The sequence below is a fragment of the Oncorhynchus nerka genome, linkage group LG9a (genome assembly GCF_034236695.1).
Source record: "Oncorhynchus nerka isolate Pitt River linkage group LG9a, Oner_Uvic_2.0, whole genome shotgun sequence".
Taxonomy (NCBI): domain Eukaryota; kingdom Metazoa; phylum Chordata; class Actinopteri; order Salmoniformes; family Salmonidae; genus Oncorhynchus; species Oncorhynchus nerka.
The window spans coordinates 43,955,455-43,969,552 of record NC_088404.1 but is presented as its reverse complement, the minus strand read 5'-3'; the positions used below and the strand labels follow the sequence as shown (position 1 = coordinate 43,969,552).

Below are 14,098 nucleotides of genomic sequence, written 5' to 3'. Positions count from 1 at the left end.
AGTCGTTGGTTGTAAATGTTCCTTTGCCGTCCTGGCTGGAAACATTCTTATCCTTTGCTTGCAGCCAGATTAACAGAAAAGTACCTGCATTTGCATTTGTTTAAGCTGTTTTCTAGTGACATTTATTTGGACACATCCATAACAATGAGCTAATGAGGTGCTATTTCGCCTGGTATAGAAGAATGTGCTCACTCATCAGGACACTGTTGTTCAGAGGAGTTCACCAACAACACAGTCACTACAACACAATCACTTCAAACTGAAGCTGGGAAGACTGCAAACTAGATGCACTTCGTTTCGTTTGACCTTTTTTGAATTTACATTTATTTGTATATATCCATAAGAAGGATGTCAGCTGATTCATGATTTTGACTGGTTGAGAAACTCTGCTTGCCTGCCTGCCTGCCTGCCTGTCTGTCTGTCTGTCTCGTCCCGACACGTTCATTACTATGGGACAGCTGGAGATCGAATTTGAATATTGAAACAATGTTGCAAATGTCGGGGACAGACAGCAAGGTTTATACAAATCTCCGCTGTTGAAAATGAAATGTTATTCTAAAATAAATGTGAGATAATATCTAGATGCTTTTTATAGTATAGATCAAGTTTATAAATTGCCTGGCTGGGCTGATGAGACAGTGGATTGAGCAGTCAGATGGAACATAGTAAATAGCCATTTTAACGTCACAGATTTAGCCGGTGGTAACTTGTGGCATAGACACCGGCTGGAATGCTGTTTTAACCAATCAGCATTCAGGATTAGATCCACCCGTTGTATAAAATAGCAATAAGACACCTCTGGGGTTTGTGGTATATGGCCAATATACCACAGCTAAGTTCTGTATCAAGGCCTTCTGTGTTGCATCATGCATAAGAACAGCCCTTAGCCGTGGTTTATTGGCCATATACCACACTCTCTCAGGCCTTATTGCTTAATTGTACACCCACAAACATCAGAAATGAGTGGTCCATGACCTTTGAGTACGTATTTTGTTAACCTAAATTGTATGCTGTGACCAGGGGTGTAAAAAGTGTATAGTACAGTATTTGCAAACTCTAACAGTAATTCAATACACCATGTCACCTCTGTCAATATTCCTTGCGTTCCACACATTGTCATAGTTCACATAGTAGGAGTATACACAGGCACAACCCTATTCTGTGTAGTACACCTAGTCAGATTTATGCCGGCTTGTCTCGCCCCAAGCGATGAAACTAATGTGTGCGCATGTGACTGTCTGTTTTCACATTTTGAGACTGAGTAGATGTCTCAGAGAGAGAGAGTGAGGGGACACTGTACTCTACGCTATGAGCTGATGGGAGGCCCTCTGTCCGCTCCTCTACTCTGATGTGTTACCATGGTGAGGCCTACCTGAGTGAGTGTGTTCAGTGGATGGGAGGTAAACTGGTCTGGTGTGGAGGACCTTACTTAATGGCCCTGCCTCTCTCTTAGCAGTATCCATCCCTCACTTACCCACCCTGGCTGAGCAAATTAAAGCCTTCCGCTCTCTCCTCTCCTCAGGCCCTCTCCCATTTCACATGGAATAATCAAAGCCCTACACACCGAGACACTGCTCTGCTGGAGCAGCTTACAGTCTAGAACTTCAACGGATAACTTTGTATTTTTTTATTAAATTATATTATGGCTTAATATAAGTATCAGTAAGCTAGTTGATTTACACACTTGTTGGCTCTGACGCCTGTGTTCGGTTCACAATAACTTACCCTAAAGTTCAGGTCCATGTTAAGAGTGGCCATATTTCCACACATGCTGGTTTCAAATCAAAGCCATTGCCCAGGGCGATAAAAACTAGGCCCTGAACAATCATTGCCAGACTCCAATTTGCTGCTGATTCCAACCAAGCCTTCCAATAAGTCAGTGAACTCAACTCCGGTTACAACGTAGAATCAGGTCAGGTGCTTCTACACTTCTTCACTTTCTCAGGGGTCTTATGACAATACTCTCTTAAGACTTCTCTGGGAAATAATATGTTCTGTTCCTCTTCAGAAATGCTAACACGCCAGCTGTAATATTCAATGGCATTTTTAGTGTTGTAATACTTTTTTTGTTCAATTGCTTTGGTGCAGTTTTCACAAGTACTGTATGTGGTACATTTTCACAACCCTTAGTACAAAACTCAAAGCAGATCATCAAAAAGGTAATTGTTTCAAAACTTTTTCAATTGACTCGGTACAACAGACAAAATCATAGTAAATTCTTCTCCAAACTTAATCAGTGTTTGATGTTCGCTACGCATCATGATACATGATTACAATACAGGTGGAAGGTGTATGATTGGGCGACAGATAGACTACCAGAGCGCTGGGTCAGTAACCGAAAGGTCGCTGTTTTGACTATCCAAGCTGACAAGGTGAAAAATCGGTCAATGTGCCCTTGAGCAAGGCACTTAACCCTAATTTGCTCCAGTGCGTACCACTATGGCTGACCCTGTCAAACAGCACATTTCACGGTTCCTATCCAGTGTATGTGACAATAAAACATTATTTGTATTTTTTTGTTTAAAAGAAATTGCCATCGCTATGACCCTCCTTCAGGCAATGGATGAATCAAATCAAATGTTATTTGTCAGATGTGCCGAATACAACAAATACACCTTACAGTTAAATGCTTACTTAAATGCCCTTAACCAACAATGCAGTTTTAAGAAAAAATAAGTGTTAAATAAAAGTAACAAATAATTCAAGAGCAGCAGTAAAATAACAATAGCAAGGCTATATACAGTTGGGACCGGTTCAGAGTCAATGTGCGGTGGCACCGGTTAGTTGAGTAATATAAACATGTAGGTAGAGTTAAAGTGACTATGCATAGATAAGAAACAGAGAGTAGCAGCAGCGTAAAAGAGGGGAAGGGGTGGGTGGGGGGCAATGCAAATAGTCTGGGTAGCCATTTGATTAGCTGTTCAGGAGTCTTATTAATTTTTTTTTTTTAACCTTTATTAAACTAGGCAAGTCAGTTAAGAACAAATTCTTATTTACAATGATGGCCTAGGAACAGTGGGTTAACTGCCTTGTTCAGGGGCAGAATGACAGATTTTTACCTTGTCAGCTTGGTGGATTCGATCTAGCAACCTTTCGTTTACTGGCCGAACGCTCTAACCACTAGGCTACCTAGCTGCTAAGTCCTTTGGACCTAGACTTGGCGCTCAGTAATCACTTGCTATGCAGGAGCATGCAATTACATCAATACAGACCAATGTCAGGCTTGGAAATGCCATGCCAAAAGGTTTTTCCAAGGTGCATGAACAATGAGGACATTAAGTGCTTTACTGCGATGTCAATGAGAACCTATGACCAAATGCTCAAGACAGGATTTGTGCATCAATGAATGTGAAAGATGTCTTCAATGATCACACATGGGATAGAAATGATGGAAATGTGATTTTCTATTTTATTGAAGTGTATTGCCTTATGTGGAAACATTGCAATGTAATGTAGCGTAGTACATTCAAAGGGCAATTGTGAATTGTTTGCTATAAAATTAATTGGGTGTTAAAATCAAATCAAATCAAATTTATTTATATAGCCCTTCGTACATCAGCTGATATCTCAAAGTGCTGTACAGAAACCCAGCCTAAAACCCCAAACAGCAAGCAATGCAGGTGTAGAAGCACGGTGGCTAGGAAAAACTCCCTAGAAAAGCCAAAACCTAGGAAGAAACCTAGAGAGGAACCAGGCTATGTGGGGTGGCCAGTCCTCTTCTGGCTGTGCCGGGTGGAGATTATAACAGAACATGGCCAAGATGTTCAAATGTTCATAAATGACCAGCATGGTCGAATAATAATAAGGCAGAACAGTTGAAACTGGAGCAGCAGCACAATCAGGTGGAAGTTGAAACTGGAACAGCAGCATGGCCAGGTGGACTGGGGACAGCAAGGAGTCATCATTTCAGCTAATCAGTTCAGTTGCACTAATACATTGAAATATCAGTGTGTCATAAACCAAAGATTAAAACATGCTGAAGCTCACGTATGAACGGTGTGCCATAAAAGTCCTGCCTAGGTGATCATTAACTTTGTATTTTTTTGTGCATCTGTTTATAACTGTAATTGAGTTTCCATCATGTGAGTTGACATGTTTTTTTTTGCTTGTGTGTTGTATTTGCATTCAACATAGTTTTAAGTAAGCTCATGGAACACATTTATAGTGCCTTGAGAAAGTATTTTATTGAAATGTATTGAAAATGAAATTCAGAAATATCTCATTTACATAAGTATTCACACCACTGAGTCAATACATGTCAGAATCACACCTGTAATCGCTGCCAAAGTTAAGTCTTTCTGGATAATTCTCTAAGAGCTTTGCACACCTGGATTGTACAATATTTGTACAATTCTTCAAGCTCTGTGAAGTTGGTTATTGATCATTGCTAGACAGCCATTTAAGTCTTGCCATAGATTTTCAATACATTTTAAGCAAAAACTGTAACTAGGCCACTCCGGAACATTCACTGTCCTCTTGGTAAGCAATTCCAGTGTATATTTGGCCTTGTGTTTTTGATTATTGTCCTGCGGAAAGATGAATTTGCCTCCCAGTGTTTGTTGGAAAGCAGACTGAACCAGGTTGTCCTGGTTCAGTCTGGGAGTTGTCTGTTCTTAGCACTATTATGTTTATTTTTATCCTAAATAACTCCCTAGGTTTTCCCAATGACAAGCATACCTATAACATGATGCAGCCACCACCATGCTTGAAATTATGAAGGGTGGTACTCAGTGACGTTGTGTTGTATTTGCCCCACACATAATGCTTTTTATTCAGGACATAAAGTTAATTTATTTGCCACACAGAGAGGGAGAGAAATAATAACATTTTGGAACTTTTTGTGAGTGTAATGTTTACTGTTCATTTTTTAAATTGTTTGTTTCACTTTTGTTTATTATCTATTTCACTTGCTTTGGCAATGTAAACATATGTTTCCCATGCCAATAAAGCCCTTAAATCAAATTGAGAGAGCGAGAGAGATGGTGGAAACGGTTGGAGGAGGCAGAGAGTGAGATGTAGTTAGGATTTAGAGAGAACAAATGAGGTGTTGCGTAGCCGTGGAGATGCGTGAGTAAGAGGGCGGGAGTAGAGGAGGGTTGTGGTTAATCATTTGTGTAGCTGGAGAGTTGAGATGGAGAGAGCTGCCGCTTTACACCTGATTAATATTGCACCTGTCTGACTCTGAGATGAGTTGCCAGGCAATGACTCGACCAGGGAGAGCTGAGAGGGGATGCCCGGGAGAGAAAAAGAGATGGCCTCGCCTTGTCCCTGGGAAAGGAGGGGAATGGGAAGACTACCACAGGACAGACCTGGTGGGAGGAGGGATGACACTGAAAGACAGACTCTAACCCTAGATCACAGGGAGGCGAACCTTCACCAGGTAGTTTAGGTCAAATTTGTTGCTCAAGAAACCACAGATCAACTCTGTGAACAGGAGGGTTTAGACTAGGGTCAATAAAACCATCTCTTACCCCCACTCGTAACTTGAGCTATGAAATTCACCTTCAGAAATGAGCATGGGATTCATATTGGAATATTCGCCTGCCCTTTTATAAGAATGAATGATGGAATCTAAAGGTATTGTTGAAAAGTTAAGGATGGAGGTGTGTTCTGTTGTTAAATAGTTACTTTGTCGCTTTGTGTAAATAGTCAACACCCATAGTCAACACCCAATGCAGGGCATTGGGTTACAAACTGAGGCATGCCTCTCTGCCTATTTGTTTTAATTGTACAAACTCCTCACGTTACATTTCACCAAGCTTGACAGCATGGCTATCCAAGGATCTAGTTATCCTTCCCCTCCCTAGAATTTTCACCCATTTAGTTTTATGACAACCTATGATATGGCTGAATCATGATGATCAGCTGACAGAGCTACACTTTGAGATGACCTGGTCCTGAGCATAAACCCAGACAGCCATGTAATGTGCCCTGAGACATACATAAAAGGATGCCTTACCAAACAATATGAACCGAAAGAAATGCACTTTAAGATATAATCAGGGCTGTGTCCATGTTACGTCCTTCCCATTCTTCAAGGAAAATTGCAAAGGCAGACGTATATGCTCTATGCCTCTGACTCATACAGTCAATAAACCAAATTGTATGTCCCCATGGTAACATTATATTGTGCATCATATGCTTTAGTTTCAAGGTTTAATTTCACATGTACAAGTCAAGTAAAATGCCTTTCTTGAAAGCTCTAAACCCAACAATGCAGTAATCAATGTATTCCTAAAAATAACATAAGGTAGAACAAAAACACTAAAGCAATAAAAACAACAAGAGAAAGTAAGTAAGCACACTACTGTGTATATATATATATATATATATAGGGTCAGTATGTTCCAGTACCATATTTACAATGTGCAGGGATACTCGAGTGATAGAGCTATGTATTGGGGTAATGTATTAGGATATATGATAAACAGAGTAGCAGCAGAGTATGTGATCAAGTCAAATCCAATCAAATTTTATTGGTCACATACACATGTTCAGCAGATGTAATTGCGGGTGTAGCGAAATGCTTGTGTTTCTAGCTCCAACAGTGCAGTAATATCTAACAAGTAATATCTAACCATTTCACAACAATACACACACATTTAAAGTAAAGGAATGGAATTAAGAATATATAAATATTTGGGCGAGGCATAGACTAGAATAGAATAGAATACAGTATATACATATGAGATGAGTAATGCAAAATATGTAAACATTATTAAAGTGACTATTATTCCAATTATTGAAGTGGCCAGGGATTTCAAGTCTATGTATATAGGGAAGCAGCCTATAAGGTGCTAGTGATAGCTATTTCACCGTCTGTTGGCCTTATATGTGAGTGAGTGTACGTGGTGTGTATAGAGTCTGTATAAATGTATGTGTGTATTATGTGTGTGTGAGCAAATGATGAAGTGAGTGTTTGTGCGTGTGTTGGGAGTGTCAGTGTGCGTGAGTGCCTTAATGGACATCCGGCCATGTTCGCATTTTGAATTGCAGCTCACAACCTTTGTCTCCCGTTGTTCCACAGACAGTGAGGGAGAGGAGGAAGACCCAGGAGCACACTGTGGACGAGGAGCCTTCACCCCTCAGCAAATGCAGTCAAGTCGACCTAGACACGGTGAGAGAAAAATAAAGGGAGAGAGAGAATCAGAATGAAAACTGGAAGAAGAAAAGAGTAAGAAAGATCTAGAGCAGTGTTTCCTTTTTGGGTTACTGTACCACCAATTGAATTTAGCTCTGGCCGGAGTACCCCTGAAGTACCCCCTCGTGCATTTTACCAGTAGGCCTATGGTCTCATGAGTCCTCTCAAGTACCCCTGGTTAAGAACCACTGATCTAGAGGATGCCCGCAGGGTCCTCTGGACTTCCCTCTTTGATCAAGCTGAACATCAAAACCCAACCACTGCAGGCTTTCAGCCAGGCAGGAAGTGACAGGTGATCATATCAGGGGTTGGTTATGGGGTTCAACTACAAGTCAGAGTTGAGCTCAGATCTCAGAGCCGTACTGGGTCGTCATTGGCCCAACACTTGAAGCTATGTCTCCAACCTCGAAGCATCGTTACCCATCGCTCCACAATAGCCGCGGCCCTTGCAGAGTAAAGGGAACAACTACTTCAAGGTCTCAGAGCGAGTGACGTCACCGATTGAAACGCTATTAGCGCGCACCCAGATAACTAGCTAGCCATTTCACATCGGTTACACAGGCAGGGTAGCAGGCAGCCAGGGTTGTGCAACATCAATGTGTCTGGTCCAAGGCCCTTGAGTTCAACGCTCTTGCTGCTCTGACTGTGGCCTGTAAGCTACAGTACACTGCTGCATTGACACATCGTAAATTCACTCTGGCTATCTACTCTGATTTCAGAGCACTCATCTGAATAACTGATGAATTTCCGAATGCTCAACACCCGTGGAATATGTCCGGTGTCAGTTAAACATCGGGCTAAAAATATTAATTAAATTGTTGCCAGCAGCAAAGTAATAGTCACAAAATGCTCTGGATAACATGAAAACAGCCTAACCAGCTCTGCTAGGGTGAGAAAAATGGTCAGAGTGAGGTGTTCTCTCATGTATGTCTGGAAGTAGCTAGCAAGATAGATAACTTTAGCCAGTTAGCTTGGGTGCTTGACTGCCGTTGTGAGGTCAGAACGCTTGGATCAACCCTACTCCTTGGCCAGAGAGTCCAGTGTGGGCTCTGAACCCCACGAGAGCGAAACGCTCTAAATTTACGAATGCCCAGAGCACTCTCTGAGCACTCTCTGGCACTCCAGAGTGAATTTACTAACGCCCAGAGCACACTCTGAGCACTCTCTGGCACTCCAGAGTGAATTTACTAACGCCCAGAGCACACTCTGAGCACTCTCTGGCACTCCAGAGTGAATTTACGAACGCACACATAGAGGGAGAGAGTTGGGAAAGATGGAGACGTGCTAAAAATTGTGTGCCCACCCGTTTTCACAGCGAATTATTAAAGACCGTGGGGGAGCTGCTTCGGGGCATTCATAATCATAGCTTATGACCGTTTGTAGTAGATATGAAGATATGTGGAAGGTTTATTGGGTGTTCAGTATAGATAGACAGGGTATGGTATGCAGGGAGAGATTCCTTTGTTCTCACTAACAGAACAGGTATTTCTCAGGCCTTAGGAATGTTTTTGATTAGCTAGTGAATAGCAGCGAGTCACCTTTACTTTGCAACAGGGGCGGCCAAGGCCAGCTGTGTGTGTTTGTCATTGTGATGCGTTGAGCGATGGCATGATGCTTGCCATTGCTTGTTACGTACCTAGTGCAGCGTCTCTTCTCTTGGCTCATTCAGCCCTACATACTTACACAGTGGAGGAATCTGTGGCCTGAATACCATTACACTTTTGTCACTCATTGTTATATTATTGACCTGTTTGTTTGCTTTTCAACACATACCTGACTGAAACCCCATTCCTCACTTTTAACCTCCTACCCCAAGACAATCGATGTCCTCAATTAATGGTTTGTTGACATTTTTGTTTCTCTAAATTGATCCAAACTTGTCTACTATACTGCCCTACCAAGAAAAAAGGAAGTAACTGCTCATTTGTAACTGGTCATTTTTGCTTGTATTGTATTGTGTTTTGGAGAAAGTGGGGTTCATGTTAGCAGTAACTGCATAAAATAAATAAAAGTAATTTTTCTCAGTTCCACGCTATGAGCAGTTACTGCCTTTTTGCTTGGTAGGGCAGTATAGTAAATATATATTTCATGCAGTCTATATAAACCTGACCCACCCTATAATTTATTACAGTGCAGAGGAGACCATGACTCTAAGAACAAGCCCATCTCAGTCTGCCTGGTCTCTATCCAAGGTCACGTTAACGGTTAAAGGAGACGTTTAGTAAAGAGTATGGACAGATATATGATCTGCAGATCCTTCACAGAGATTGGATGACGCGTTTATCAGGGAGTTGCACAACACCTCTACTTCCTGGGTCTGAAGTCTGGTGTGGTGGAGACTTTCCCGTGGACATCTGTCTCAGTCTCTCTACCGCCACCTGCTGGACAGAACACCATCAGTCAGAAGGGCCAAGCCAAAGTGATCTCACTGTCACATAAAGTTATGACTGAAATGAGTTATCGAGTCCAATTTCCATTGGATTTCGATTCTCCATGAAAAAGATGTAGTTTAACAATTCAAGCTTTTAGGCAGAAGTGGTGCTAATGGGGTTCTAAAACATTAGAATCACCTTGTATTGTATGATGCTGTATGTATGTATTGTACTGTTGTGTTGTGTGCTGTAAGCCTTAAGCTACTGTACTGTGTTGTAAGTTGAGCCGTGGCTCTTCCTGCAGGACCTGGTGGACTGGCGGAAGCCCCTGGCCTGGCAGGTGGGCCACCTTGGAGAGAAATATGACACTTGGGTGCACCAGCCTGTGGACCGGCCCATTCGCCTGTTCGGGAACGAGTTTCTAGAGGCCAGCACTAAAACGTCCTGGTAAGAGAGAAGAACGTACACTTCGGGACGGTTTTCCAGAGACAGATTAAGCCTAGTCCTGAACTAAAAGGCTATTTCAATGGAGACTCTATTAAACATAATTTTAGTCCCAGACTTGGCTTAATCTCTGTCCGAGAAATCGGCCCATACAGTGTAGAAATGCACTTATCCTAGAAAGATAAGCTTGGGTTTAAATAAGTCATTTGATTGTCTGCGTGTAGGTACATGGTCCCTGCTGTGTGGATGCCACTGGTGTTCTATCTCAGCTGGTACTGCTACACCACCTTGGCACTGGAGACAACCAGACTGTTCGCCAGCACAGGTAACAGACCCAATCATATCTCTGTCTCTCTCTCTCTCTCTCTCTCTCTCTCTCTCTCTCTCTCTCTCTTGCCAGCCAGCCAATACATGCTTTTCCCCATGTACAGTCTAGTAGATATCTATATCCTGTATCTGTCCCACCACCTCCCTCTCCAGACTACTCCGTCTTGGTGCACAAGTACAGCTTTCCCCTCATCTTCATAATGGGCATGGTCATGTGGACCTTCATCGAATATTGCATCCATCGCTTCGTCTTCCACATGCGCCCGCCCGCCCACAACTATTACCTCATCACCATTCACTTCCTGCTGCACGGACAGCATCATAAGGTGAGATACCGACATACACAGAAGAGTGAATGATACTCTGGAACTAAATGTTAATGTCGTTTTTTTTTAAACGGATAAGTACCTACATGTGTTTAATGCCTCTTTGGTTTATGATTAATTTGGAATTCAGAAACTTGGGAAACTGCAGGAGGATATAATTTTTGTTCCAAATCTAGGCCAAGCCATATGCATAACTGATGAAACCAACTTTTTCAGTAACAAGTCAATGTCTATCTGCTCCTGAACTAACACCATGTTTAATCCTGCTGTTTCCTCCCTTCAGTCACCCTATGATGGCTCCCGCCTGGTCTTTCCTCCTGGCCTGGCCTCAGTGGTAGTAGGCAGCTTCTACCTGCTGCTAACCAAGGCCTTCCCCGAGACCCTGGGGGTGTCCCTGTTTGTGGGGGGGCTGTTTGGGTATGTGGTGTACGACATGACCCACTACTACCTTCACTACGGCTCCCCTCAGAGAAACACCTACCTTTACAGCCTCAAGGCATACCACGTCAAGCACCACTTTGAGCACCAAAGAGCAGGTAAGGAGGACCAGAATAGTCTCTTTGCATCACCATACTTCTGTTGGCATAGTAACTTCTAATGAAGAGAATGAGGGACATAGAAAGTGAAGTATATGACCTCAGACTCTTCATACGTCTCTGTAATTCTCTGCAGTTCAGCGTATGGTTCTTATATCTATTATACCTTATGACTCGGTCTGCTCACTGATGACATGCATTGGTTTCCCTCTGCAGGGTTTGGAATCAGCACCACATTGTGGGACCATCCGTTCAACACGGTGATCCCCGAACAAACCTTTTAGAAGACCCAACTGAATCTACTCTCCAGAGAGGGGCGACCTTCCCCCATCCCTCTTACACCTGACAACTTAACCCTTCAATAACCCCCACCCTGTGACTCCAGCATGTCCCTCTAAACTACTACAAACCAGTCTGTCTGTCTGGCTCACTGCTTCACTGCTACAGTGCTACTCTCGTCTCCGAACAAAACAAAACACACTTCTCCATAATGTTCCACCTGCTAGTCAAAGCAGGAAGGTATCTTTTCAGAACTGGAGGGGGTGCAGGGTCCGGGATGGGGAACATGTTTATATTTCTTTATTGTTTATTCATTTTGCTTATAATGGACAAAAGGATACAATTAAGATTGTATATGACTATGATGCAGTAAGGAGGAACTTACATGCAGTCCCAGGTTCTAACGGTCAACATCCCACCAGAGACAGTAGAGAGAGTGATTTGAAAGTGAGAGAAGGAGTGTGCATGTGGAAAGAGAGGAGAATGAGTGATGTTTAGGAGGGCGGAAAGTGAAAGAGATTACACTTGTCCTTATAGAAGCTGTCCAAGTTTATACATTTACATATACCTTTAAGAAAACTCAGGAAAGTCCCTTCTCTATCCCTGGAGTGTTGATGCTGCAGAATGCCCTCCTCTATTCTAAAGGTCAAGCGTTACTAATGCTCTTCCCACAGAAAAAAAGCTTTTGACAGCATGTGCTCACCGAATCCAAAGATGGTTCATCTGTAGTGTCTTGCCTTCACTGGGACATTTCCATAAAAAAATCTGTGGGAAGGTATGAAGGGAGCTGATTTACTCGTTCACTATGTTCATATTAATGTATATTTCAACATAATGTCTATTTGTATTAATTAATGGTATGACTAAATATATAGAAATATGTGTGCAGACAAAGAGATACTGTATCTTTCCCATTCCATCTCTCTCATAGACACTGGTTTGTTGTTGACATGTCAAATGAAGCTTCAGAATGAGTTGATGTTGTACTAGGTGGAGAGAGATGGAGTCGGATGTATACATCCTGATTTTTGTGTGGGTGGATGTATTGAAGGATGGCTGGATACGTGGTGTTATGGATACAGAGACAGAACGCTGAGGGCATGAGACCGGTCTATCAGGTCTCCTGCTGTAGGGAGCAGCACGTGGCTAATGCGATAAGGTGAAGGATGGGGCCCGATTTATATTAGGACCTCACTATAGGTGCCCGTTCTCCTCCCTGCATGTAGGGTGATGATCTAGCGTCAGACTAAAGTGTAGGAGACCCTTGGTTCAGTTACAGGTTGATCCTCAGCTGTTCTGACGAATTGTTTTCAATCCTAATGTTTCTATCTTCTGCATTCCATGTGTTTTTGTTCATTCCCTTCTTGATTTTCTTTACAGTTTTAATTAACCCTTAGGTGAAGCCACTACAGATGAGCCCAAATACTCCTACTGTTCCTCAGGAGACCATGGAAACAGACAGGGGACTGGGGCCTGACGAAGCCCATGTGGTCTCAGACAGTGATTTGAACCATTAGTTAGGTCATGTTAGTGATAGTATATTGCTACAGTAAGGAAGGCTTCCGGGGGCCACAGTCTCCTATCACCTCCAAGGGCCTTGATTGGGGTGATTTATAAGACGAGAGTAATTCTTCATTGCAAAAATATTATGTGTAATCCAGCATGTACTTAACAGTATAAAAACTGCAGTGGGGGTGGGAGTGGTCTGTTTGGAACTCAGGTCAGGGTCAGGGGTCGGGGTTGGGTTGTGTTCACACTGTATTCAGACAGAGAGCGGTCAGCAGAGCATCAGTAAGATATCCAGATTAGCATCAAGGACTCACATTACAGTACTGAGATGATGCATGTTCAAACCAATATTTGTACTCATGCTTATGATGACTTGTAATGATAAACTTTTTACATGACTTGATAAAGAACCAACAATTGTTGTGATGTCGATAATGATAATAGTGCTGAAAATAAGGATGTTGATAATGATAATAATGGTGATGTTGATGCTCCCTCTTCCCTGCCCTCCCCTCAAGCTTCTGGTTGGGTTAAAGTAATAATACATATATATATATATATATTTATAAACAACTTGTAAACTTTAATACTGTCAAGTGGAAATATCTCTGCTAAATTATGCATTTAAATAATTTTCCAAATCTGTTTACCACAATACATATTTTAACTTTGTCTATGCAAATGCAGATATATCTGTAAATAAATACCTGTATATTTCTGATGATCACTTGTTTTTGAGCCAGCCCATTTTTGTCTTCTAAACTACTATTATATTACACTGCTCAAAAGAATAAAGGGAACACTTAAACAACACAATGTAACTCCATGTCAATCACACTTCTGTGAAATCAAACTGTCCACTTAGGAAGCAACACTGATTGACAATACATTTCACATGCTGTTGTGCAAATGGAATAGACAACAGCTGGAAATTATAGGAAATTAGCAAGACACCCTCAATAAAGGAGTGGTTCTGCAGGTGGTGACCACAGACCACTTCTCAGTTCCTATGCTTCCTGGCTGATGTTTTGGTCACTTTTGAATGCTGGCGGTGCTTTCAGTCTAGTGGTAGTATGAGACGGAGTCTACAACCCACACAAGTGGATCAGGTAGTGCAGCTCACCCAGGATGGCACATCAATGCGAGCTGTGGCAAGAAGGCTTG

At 42.2% G+C, this 14,098-nt stretch overlaps 1 protein-coding gene across 1 annotated transcript in view; it reads left to right on the top strand.

The window, feature by feature from the left end:
- Positions 1 to 13,661, top strand: part of LOC115134378 (fatty acid 2-hydroxylase-like) — a 30,999-nt gene extending 17,338 nt beyond the window's left edge. The window contains exons 2-7 of the mRNA XM_029668275.2: positions 7,028 to 7,117; positions 9,818 to 9,960; positions 10,182 to 10,282; positions 10,438 to 10,610; positions 10,894 to 11,146; positions 11,363 to 13,661. Of these exons, the coding sequence (XP_029524135.1) occupies positions 7,028 to 7,117; positions 9,818 to 9,960; positions 10,182 to 10,282; positions 10,438 to 10,610; positions 10,894 to 11,146; positions 11,363 to 11,430 (828 nt within the window). The 3' untranslated portion in view covers positions 11,431 to 13,661. The remainder of the gene's footprint in view (positions 1 to 7,027; positions 7,118 to 9,817; positions 9,961 to 10,181; positions 10,283 to 10,437; positions 10,611 to 10,893; positions 11,147 to 11,362) is intronic.
- Positions 13,662 to 14,098: the final 437 nt, after the last annotated feature.